We start from the raw sequence: 11,950 nt of genomic DNA on the forward strand, positions 1-11,950 counted from the left end.
TTCAATTCATGAATAATAAATATATTGTAATAAAACTTGATCAACGTGTACAGAACATAGCAGCATGCAATTCCAACTTAAATAAACTAAATGAAATTTGAATAAATAATTAAGAGCATTAAATTAGTGATTAAATATTTTGTCGCTTGCAATAATTTTGTTAAATTTAATCCATCTCTTAAACTTCAATCTGTAGAAAAAGGCAACGTATAGCAACAACACAGAGTGCTTATTCATTCATTCAATTCTCCACAAACAAACAGTACACTCATCGTCCATTCATTTCACACAAAAACACAGTCCAAGCAAAGCAAGAACCAAACAGAAGAACCTGATTCCACCGCCACACTCTTCTCTCTCTTTCTCTTTCTCTTTTCTTCTTCTTCTTCTTCTTCTTCTTCTTCTCATCGACTCTTTCTCCATGCGTGTGTGTGTCTCTCTCTCTACACCACGCTCTCGTTTAAATAATAACGCGTCTTTCTCTTCAGTCATGTTCTCACAAATCCCCATGAAGACGCTTAACACCATTATATAACGACAGTAACACCTTTCACGACAAACGCCAGCACAAACCCTTCAGTTTCGGTTTCGGTTTCTTTCTGTTTCATCGGTCAAACAATGGCCAACTGGGCAGCCCTAGTTCAGAACTGTGTTTCCAAGAAGCAAAACAAACAACTCACAAGACTCTACCTTCTCACCTTCACCACCTTCCTCTGCACCCTCTTCTACCTCCTAGGCCTCTGGCAACACTCTCCGCCCTCACTGGCCGCCATTTCAGCCGGCACACACCTCTCTGGCCGCCGCAACTGCCCCGACCCAACGTCAAAATTCCTCTCCAATTCCGCTTCCAATTCAACTTTGAATTTTTCCGCTACCCATTTCTCTACCGATCCCGATGAGGCGGCGCGTGGGTTCCACGCGCCGCCGTGTGATCCGGCGCTGTCGGAGTACACTCCCTGCGAGGACGTGCAACGGTCGCTGTTGTTCCCTCGCGAGGACTTGATCTACCGCGAGCGGCACTGTCCCGTGGAGGCTGAAGTGCTGCGGTGCCGGATTCCGGCGCCGTTCGGATACCGTGTGCCGCTGCGGTGGCCGGAGAGCCGCGACGCTGCGTGGTTCGCGAACGTGCCGCACAAGGAGCTGACCGTGGAGAAGAAGAACCAGAACTGGGTCCGGTTCGAGGGGGACCGGTTCAGGTTTCCGGGGGGTGGGACTATGTTTCCACGTGGCGCAGGTGCATACATTGATGACATCGGAAAACTCATTAATCTAAAAGATGGGTCCATCCGAACGGCCTTAGACACTGGCTGTGGGGTACGTGCTTTCTTTGAACCGGTTCGGTTTAAGAGTTTCATTCTTTCATACTACACTGTTTTCTTGTTTAATTTTACCGTAACATGTGTTTTCAGATCTTCAATTTTCGATTAAAAATGGTCTATATTCCTGTACTTTGAAAATAAAAATTCTGAATATCATATTGTTTTATTCGATATACGAATTACAGTCAATTTCTGATTGAAAATCGTGAAGCCTGAATCTCATTTCGTACTTTATTTTATTTTGTTTTCTAATGTTTTCTGGTTTCAGTTGAACCGGGCGGGTCAGCACCTTTTCATGGATTTTTGTTACTTTTGACAATTTTATTTTATTTTTCTGTTGAAGCTTTATGTTTGTGTTTGGTTTCAGGTGAACCGGGTGGTTCGCCTCTTTTTCATTGGTGGTTTAACAACTATAGAATAATGGGTCCACCCTTGACCAATTGGGTTTTTTCCAGAAAAGATAAACTCTTTTTCTGGTATTAGAAATAATGTGAAATTTTGTCTTATTTGGAATGTTTCGAAAAGAGAATGAGGATGAATCGGGATTGTAAATCGCTACGTATTCTTTCCTTCGATGCTTTAAAAAATGTTATTTTTTATGGTATGGAATATTTTATTTGAGTGATCATGTGGGTGAAAGAAAAAAAAAGGGGGTAGAAATTTGATCAAAATTAAATCCCGCAAATTTTGTTTCCACATGTTCTTCCAATTTTTTTAAATATATTTTTAATAATATATATGATAGTGACCCTTCTTTGAGAATGCCATGGATGGAAGTTAATAGATAAGGATTTGAGTGATGATAATGGAGACGTGAAATATGGAACTATGAATTTGTCTAGTTGTGGAGTGAGAAAGTGAAATGGGAATCAAATAGAACTAGTTTGCAAAACAATCAACTTAATTCTTCAGATCGAAGTAAAGTGCTATCTTCACTAAGGAAAAAAAAGTACTACGCAAGTGGCCAAACATACATTTTTTTCTTTCTTGTCTTAATCATTTGGATTCAAATATTAAATGTATTTTTCAATTCAATCGGTGCTAATCATGGTGATAATAATAGTATTGGAATTTATGTTGTTCGTTGAAGAATTTGTGGAAAGCACAATCTTGATTATGGAGTTAGATGTTGATCCCTAACCAACCATCAAAATTATGCTTCCCTCATCTGATTTTGCAATTTACTTCATCAAACTTCATTATTAGAAGAAGACATTTTGTTGGACCCCTCAAGTTTATTATTTCTCATGGTTTTCAAACATGTTCCATTTGGAGCATTATTTTGTTAATCACATTGGAATGCTTTTCTGTTAAAAACTTGTAACACATTATAAACCTACTACTATTGACATGTTTATACCATTAAGGTTGCAAGTTGGGGAGCATATCTTCTGTCACGAGACATTTTAGCAGTGTCATTTGCACCAAGAGATACACATGAAGCTCAAGTTCAATTTGCTCTTGAACGAGGGGTTCCTGCATTGATTGGAGTTCTTGCCTCCATTAGGCTTCCTTACCCTTCAAGGGCCTTTGACATGGCACATTGCTCACGGTGCCTCATTCCCTGGGGCCAGAGAGGTACATATAATAAATTCATCAAAACTTGTTTCTATGCTCATTAAGATTTTTTTTGTGGACTAATTTTGTTTCTGGTTTGCAATGGTGATTGCTGGCAGAGGGGATTTATTTGACGGAAGTTGATCGAGTGCTGCGTCCTGGTGGGTACTGGATTCTTTCAGGGCCACCGATAAACTGGCAGAGCCACTGGAAGGGTTGGGAGAGGACTCGTGAGAGTCTCAATGAGGAACAAGATACAATTGAGAAAGTGGCAAAAAGCCTGTGCTGGAAAAAACTGGTGCAAAAGGGTGACCTTGCCATATGGCAGAAACCCACCAATCACATACATTGCAAAATAACAAGAAAAGTCTTCAAGAATAGACCCTTTTGTATGGCAAAGGATCCAGACACAGCATGGTAAGATTAACTCACAATCACTGTCACTGTTAGTTCCGTGTGCTATTGATTTTTCTTTTCAGCCTATAGCTTTTTCATTTTCTCTTTTGTAAGGATAAAAAGTATATTATGCTTGCTGCCAATGAGAGTTTAGTAGTGATACCAAAACCACTTGGAACATAAAGCTTTTAAAGTGACTAGTCAGTAGTCAGTGTAACCATAATCTATGTCGCTTTTTCCATCTTCATTCTCACTCCATTCCTTTACCTTCCTGAATCTAGCAGATCAGCCAAAAGGAGAAGATTCTGTCTGGCCCCTAATGTTAATATTTTGTTTCACTTTTAACATTTTTTTTATCTCTGTTAGGTACACAAAAATGGAGACATGCTTGACACCACTGCCAGAGGTGAATGACGTGAGTGAAATTAGTGGTGGGAAATTATCAAATTGGCCGGAGAGATTAACAGCAGTGCCACCAAGGATTAGTAGTGGAAGCTTGAAGGGAATTACGGTCGAGATGTTTAAAGAAAACACAGAGTTATGGAAGAAGAGAGTAGCATACTACAAGAGCTTGGACTATCAGCTAGCAGAGCATGGTAGATACCGTAATCTGCTTGATATGAATGCTTTCTTGGGAGGCTTTGCAGCTGCACTGATCGATGATCCTGTGTGGGTCATGAACACTGTCCCTGTTGAAGCTGAGTTCAACACCCTTGGTGTCATATATGAGCGTGGATTGATTGGAACCTACCAAAACTGGTATTATTTTTTTTTCATATTAGTTGGGTAGAAAGTAGCTTTGTGATTGACTAAATAGATTTAGAAACCAAATCTTTGTCTTTACACTTTACACTTTTGTTCACAGGTGTGAAGCTATGTCCACATACCCAAGAACTTATGACTTCATACACGGTGATTCAGTTTTCAGCCTATACCAAAACAGGTATTTGTCAATTTGGTCAGCTAAAAAATGTTACTTTCGAAGTTGACTAAGTACTATTTCAATAGTTGATTCAGTGGCAGATAACTGCTTCAATCAATGGTGGTTCAATAATTGTCGTAATTAACCTGTGAAAGTGATTTGTGACAGGTGTAAAATGGAGGACATTCTTCTTGAGATGGATAGAATTTTGCGGCCACAAGGCGGTGTGATCCTGCGTGATGATGTGGATGTGTTGTTGAAGGTGAAGAAAATTGCAGATGCAATGCAATGGGATTCCAGAATTGCAGACCATGAAAAGGGACCTCACCAGAGAGAAAAGATATTCTTTGCTGTTAAGCAATACTGGACTGCTCCACCCCCACAACAAAAACATGCATAGAAAAACTCTAAATTCATCTTCTTTCTGCTTCATCATATGTGTAATTTTTTATTTCATGTTCACAAATTTTTTTCAGAATTCTATTCTTTTCCAACCCCGGCTTCTATGGGTGGTGCAAAGTGAATTTTTTTCTTTACAGCAATTATGGTTTCTTAAGTTTTTCACTTTTTGTTTACTTATCTATATCCTGTAATACTTCTCCAAATCTATCAGTCAAATTAGAGATTAACTAATGGGTGCTAAGAAACCAATTATAATGTTTTTTTACCAGACACTAAGATGTACATCTTATATTTGTCTCCGTACAAAGTATCATTTTTTAGAATTTTAATCTGTTTGTGTTGACATCTTACGATCATTTATGGGAAAATGTTTTTTTTTTTTAAATAATAAAGACTAAAATGAATGTATTATAATATAAGAGAGACCAATATCTACAATTTTATAAGAATTAAAATTTTAATTATTATTAAAAGTTAAAACTGTAAAATAAAATTTAAGCAGATTAATATCACAATTTCTTTATAAAGACTAGGAATATAAAACGTACGTTTAGTCTTTACTGGCAATTAACGGTTATGTAAGTAATCGAGCTGGAGCTGGCTCATAACGCGTTTTATTTTGTTTACTGTGACTACTGTTACTTAATACATTCATATGTATTTAACAAATTTAATAACGCGTAAGTTATTTTTTTTAATAATGTTATTGTATAGTTAGATGACAACATTTTTTAAAAAATAATATAAAAAGTTAAACTTGATGCCAGCTTTGCCATTTTTTTAATTAAAATCAAAATAATGAAACAGTTAATAACGATGATCAAAGCACCTTTCTCGAAAAGAATAATTCAATATTTTTAGTGAAACTAAATTTCATCGAAAAGAATAATTGAATAAAACTATTTTTTATCGAAAAGAATATTTGAATAAAACTAAGTTTCGTCATATCCATTTTTTTAAATGTGATAAAATTGAGAATTAATGAAGATTAATTCAGATTTAAAATATCTATTTATGAAAATGTAAGAGATTAAGAAGGCTAAGAACTCCTTTTCTCTAATCTTTCAAACATAATTCACGATTTCAGATGTTTCCGGTAAAAGAAAAGAAGTAGTGAAGTTTATGGTATTTCATATATATACTTTTTTATTCATATTAGTCATAAAGATGTTTATTTTCTTTTTCTATTGATAAGATGAAGTGATCAAAGAACATGAAATTTTCTTTGCATCATATCGATAGTGTCATCTTAAAAAACATCTCGATATTTCAAGAATCAATTATAGTATGGGACTAGTGTATTATATTTGCATCATATCGATAGTGTCATCTTAAAAAACATCTCGATATTTCAAGAATCAATTATAGTATAGGACTAATGTATTATATTTGCATCATATCGATAGTGTCATCTTAAAAAACATCTCGATATTTCAAGAATCAATTATAGTATGGGACTAGTGTATTATATATGACATTATTTCGATTCATATATTCATACAATTATCTTGACCCATATATAACAATAAAGACTATCTCAACCTAGATACATGAAATCGTCTCAAACAATCATGAATGCCTACTCGACATCATTTCGTTTTGTAATGATTAAGACCACCTCGCCATTATCATATTGTAAGAGTAAGGATCAAATGTGATTAGTAAAAGTTAATAGTTAAAATGTATTGCCATATCATTAAACAAATTAACCAAGGATGATCTGTATGGTTCATACCCAACCAGGTAAAGATTATAAACTTAATATAAATAACATTATTCACGGTGTAATTAATTATGTGTTCATTTATTATAGTATTTGTTACATTTGATGTAATCCCGTGTTAGAGTGTCTTTTATAGGCACGTCCTGTTCCACCTTAGAATGAGGTTTGGATTTGAAAATATTTTGGCTTGAAGAGTTTTTGCAATGTGCTTTAAACAACAAAATTTTTCATGTTTTATCTATACCTATATTAATATTATTTAATTTGTATACTTATGCATGTTAACTTTGTTTAATTTTAACTAATGTAGTTAATAATAGTATAATTTAATTTTAATATTTATTAAAGTTAAAAATTTAATCAAAATTAATATTATTTTTTAATAATTATTTAAGTATGAGATTGAATTGATATTAATTTTATTAATTTTATATTTATTTAAATTAGTGTCATTTTAATCAATATTAATAAAAAAATTGATATTTATTTAGATTAACGTAGATTTAGATGAAACTAATCTTATTTCTGCCACTAAAGAAAGAGATTGTAAATAATTTTTTAATAAAAACAATCAAATTTAAATATCACAAAAGTTTTATGTGGAAACTCCTCTTCCGCCAAGAAGGAGATGTTGCCCTTACTAGAAGTTATATTTTATTATCAATTCAATTCAATCTCACTCTGTATTGTATTTACCAAGGACTATATAGTTACATTAGGTACGGTATAAATTAAAATTTAGTAATGAAATAATGTCGACTAAATTTGTTAGAGAGTCGTTTTTTCAATAAGTCTATATTTAGTAAATTAACATTCATAAATTTAAAGTTTACTGAATGTGTAAATTAGCTGATTTATATAAATTTTATGTGTTAGTATTTATTTTTTAACAACATTAATTGTTTATTTTCATATATTAAAAATAATATCCTTTGTTGTAGTTTCTTTATGATGTGAGCTTTATATGTCACACAGTCTATAGGTAGAATGATGACATTTTCTATTCTATAAGTTAATATCTAGCTCCGTTTTAATTGAGTTTATTGTTTGGTAAAAAAAATATTACTCCGAGAAATTGTAAGAAAATAGAGAAATACCCTAAATTTTAATAGTATAATTAATAATATGCATTAATAATTTATTTTAATATATATATATATATATATATATATATTATATATATTTAAAATTAATATAATTAGTTGTTAAATAGTTATTTTTATTATGAGTTGTTAATACATCTTACGGTTATTATTATTTTGATATAGTATATATGCCAATATTCAAATTTTTTAAATTAAATTCATGTTAAGATTTGAAAAAAAAAACGAAAAAATTCAATATTAAATCATAGTAAAAGTTATTATGTAAGGAAAGTGAATATTTTCGACCATAAATGAAACTTTTTTTCAAGATAAACAATTTATAGGAATTCAATGAACATTTAATCACAAGATCATAGTATTCTCAAAAGTATAAAAATTTACAATCATAATTTAATAATATCAAGAGTCAAGAGTGTATGTGAGATGACACAAAAGATAAATATCACTACGCTCAAACTATTGGATAAATGCAATTGTAATGACAAGTATGAGAATAATTAACCTTGTTCCATCATTACTACAATTTAACTTTTCATGACATATGGAACAATTACTTGTTTCATCTTCAATCCTTAACTTTTCAAGTGTTGTGGCTCCAAGAGGCAAAGATTGTTGTCCACCCTGACCCTCATAAGCCATGTTTCAAACGAACTCTTTTGATAGAACAATTTCTTCGTCAATGAAACATGTGATATTCACTACATTGTAAAGATAACGACTCTTGACTAATGCAACAAACACATAAAAGTAATCATTTTCAACCCCATGATGCTTGAGTATTGAGTCACGTAACATTGTAGACATATTTGTCCCCATGTCACAATCATGGCACTTCAGAAAAGCTGGTAATAAACCTGCTTCTGGAAGGAATGTCTCTTAAGAAATATTGGTGAAAAGATAGATATGAAAAGGAAAATGATATTTTAACCCATTTTTTTTACCCACTTTTAACTCATTGCTTTAATTATCATTAGATCATCTTTTTTTATTCATTTTAGTGATGTGATGTGATGATCTAATGGGGATTGAAGTGGTGAGTTAAAAGTAGGTCAAAAAAAGTGAGTTAAAGTATCATTGTCCATATGAAAAAAGGTCACGATAAACATTTGAATTTGGCTTAAAAAAATCTAACTGAACCCATTGGGTCTAAAATCTCAAAAACTATAGTTATATTGACTTTATCATTGTATGGACTTCTATCGTCAAGAAAATTAATTCTTGAATTTCTGTTGTTATGTTCAACATAAAGAAGTTGTTAAAATATACTTGTGTTTGAAAAAAAAGGAGAGAGTAGAAAAGAATATTTTTTTGATTAAATGAAATCGTAAACAAAAAGAGAATAATATATATATATATGTATATATATAATTTAATTTAATTTAATTGTTGTAATTAATGTTGTGAAAATTAGGAATAATAAAATTTATTAAATGTATGAAAACATAAGTACATTCTAAAAGTCTACCAATCAATTTTAAACTACCTAGATCCATTGTGAACATATTTGATCTACAACTAAAAATAAGTAAAAATTTATACGCTACACAACTTCAATACAATTTTAAATTTTTAGAACAAACTTATAACCTACTATAATTTATCCATTATATACTGTTTATTCAAAATGAATACTAAGCACCTGTGGCCTAATGGATAAGGTGCCTGACTTCTAATTAGGCGACTGTGGGTTCGAGTCCCACCGGGCTTTGTTCAGATTTTTACAAAATTCAATAAAAAAATATAGTAAAAAGAATTCTAAAAAGATTTATCAACATAAAGGAAATACTTAACTCCTCGCGCCGCTGCCGCCGTTTCTAGGACCGACCTAGTTCTTTTTATGAAGCGGAAGAGCTACCGAAAATGACAAGATTGAAAATTTAATTTTTTACTCTATCTTACTTTACATTTTAAAATAAAAAAAATAATTAATTTGTACACAATTTGGTGCTTATTTGATTTATAAATAATATATAATGTAGTTTGTAAGAGTTCATCTTTAAATTGTTTCGACATGTCTAAGGAAAGAAAATGTTATTTTATACTTCTACGTAAAATATTTATTTAAATGGTAGTTATGTCGATATTTTTTCAGAAAAAAATTTAACTTTAGAGATGTTTTTGTAATTATCCAAACGACAATGAATTACGTAAAAGGAAGAAGGAATTGTGATGAAAAAACAAAAAAACAATGAAAAAAATAGAGAACGAAGGAAGACATAGTTTTTTGTTTTAAGAAAAATAGAACTATAAGTCTTTTAAAAAAAGTAGGTTAAAGTATCATTATTCTTAATAACTTCTTCTTATTATTCTTGTTCCTTTTTTTTATTGTTTTTAAATAAAAAATTAGATATGTTTTTTATTATGCAAAATTGAAAATGGTTTCTGCACAAAATTTTGAAACATTTTGATTTTCATACTTTCAAAAAATAATGATTTTAGTCTTTTATTTTGAAAGACGTTAAAATTTCGCCGAACAACGTTCCATTTAGGCTGTAACATATAGTAACACATGATTACCTTATGTTTAATTTTATTATTTTGAATTAAAATTAAAGGACACCTCTCTCTTTCCTCCCTCAACAATTTCTTCCTCATCTCCATAATTTTTCCTCATCGCCATCATCAATTATCTCATAGAATGCACAAGCTCCTTCAAAATCATCTACTAGAAGCGTAGTCACAACTTTCGAGTGCCAATGAAGCCTCCTCCTTCTTTGATTTTCAGAAGAGCATGACATTCACATAAGAAATTGAAACACGGCCATGTGTGACTCTCGTCCTCAAATCGGAGCCCACACTTTCCTTTCGGGGTTAAGTCCCTGGAGCTTAAAAATGGGAAATTCTTGTTTGGAAATGTCATAAATACATTAGCAAGTGATGTATTCTTAAGAGAAAGAACTTTATAGTTGCTTCGTGATATTCCAGAATAAAATCAAGACTTTGACTTTTACGGTGATCAATTGAGAATTCAATCAATGGTGACACCTATTTATCTCTATTATCTAAATGTTTGTGTTTGTTAGTACTTTAGCAATTTATTTTATTCAAGGATACATGCTTTGCTTTGTTTGAATTAAGTGAGAGTAAAAAAAAGATTGAAAAGACTATTAAAAGAGTAGAAAGAGGGATTGTTTGGATGGAAGAATTATAAAATAAAAGTTTGTAATAAATTAATTGATGTGATATAATAAATTTATATGTTTATTAATATGTATTTCGGGTATAGGAATCTAGCACTTATATAAAAACACTCAATTTAATTTTACTCTCTCTTCGTTACAGTTTTAACCGTTTGATCTTCTTTCCTTCTTTCTCGATCAGTAGTCGAGACGATCAGGGTACGTGTCTATAAGGTAGTCAGTTCAAGTCCGTTCGAGTTAATGCAATTAATGTTGTAATAAATACGAAGTAAAAGTCCTTACCAACTTATCTTGGTTCCTATTTATAATGTTTGATATGGGCTGACAATTAGAGTTTTCTTAATCATGACCCAATTGTTTTTTAAATTTAATTACTGACTTGTATTACTTTAATTTACATATTTAGTTTGATACAATCGCCCGACCTAAGGATAGTGCATGCTGTCAAAGCCCTCATAATTATGGCGACAAAGTTCCACTAGAATGAGCGGCTATGGCCGCTCGAGTCATGAGTTCCCTAAAATCACTCCGGAGAAATTGCCACATTAACAACCCACATGATTATCTGTCTATAGTAGGCGACCTTCGGTCGCTTATCCTTTGGCCACCTGACTGAAGATCTGACTAGGGATGTTGAAAGGTCATACAATACAATATGTTTAAAAAATAATTTATAAAATAAAATTTAAAAATAATTTAATGTAAATAAAAATGTAATTAAAGTTAAAATAAAAAGAATGTCATATAAATTTAGTAACTAAAAAATTATTTCAGAGTAAAAATATATTAATATAAATCATCAAAGTTTAAATTAATTAACTTTTTATATTTTTTATTTTAACTATGTATTTTATTTAGGGTTAAATATGTTTTTGGTCCCTTAACTTTCAATAAATTTTGGAATTAGTCCATTTCGAAATTTTGGACCAATTTAGTCCTTCATTTTTCGAAATACATGAATTTAGTCCTTTTAATCAAATTTTGTTAAGTTTATTTGACATTTCAAACGCGTTTCATAATAATATTTGACTTAACATTAAAGCAAAAATATGTCAAATAGTATAAACAACTTCAATATAATTCTGAAATGCGTACGAAATATCAAATAAACTTAACAAAATAAATTTGACTAAAAGGACTACATCCACGTATTTCGAAAGATGAATGACTAAATTGGTCTAAAGTTTCGAAATGGACTACTTCCAAAATTCACTGAAAGTTAAGGGACCAAAAAATATTTAACCCTTTTTTTAATAGAGCTGTCAAAATGGGTTGGAACCCGTGAGTCAACCCAGCTCACCATGGGTTCTGGTCGGGTTGGGTTGAATTTTTTTTACAAATTTCAATACGGGTTGATTTTTGACCCAGCTCATTTAAAACCTGAC

At 31.6% G+C, this 11,950-nt stretch overlaps 1 protein-coding gene across 1 annotated transcript; it reads left to right on the forward strand.

Moving 5' to 3' along the window:
• Positions 1 to 210: 210 nt before the first annotated feature.
• LOC114185258 (probable methyltransferase PMT15) lies at positions 211 to 4,773 on the forward strand. The gene is made up of 6 exons (XM_028072879.1): positions 211 to 1,314; positions 2,687 to 2,897; positions 2,996 to 3,293; positions 3,639 to 4,031; positions 4,138 to 4,215; positions 4,363 to 4,773. The coding sequence occupies exons 1-6, from the start codon at positions 619 to 621 to the stop codon at positions 4,592 to 4,594; spliced, it is 1,908 nt and encodes a 635-aa protein (XP_027928680.1). The 5' UTR covers positions 211 to 618; the 3' UTR covers positions 4,595 to 4,773.
• Positions 4,774 to 11,950: the final 7,177 nt, after the last annotated feature.

This window comes from Vigna unguiculata, chromosome 5 (genome assembly GCF_004118075.2).
Source record: "Vigna unguiculata cultivar IT97K-499-35 chromosome 5, ASM411807v1, whole genome shotgun sequence".
NCBI classification, from domain to species: domain Eukaryota; kingdom Viridiplantae; phylum Streptophyta; class Magnoliopsida; order Fabales; family Fabaceae; genus Vigna; species Vigna unguiculata.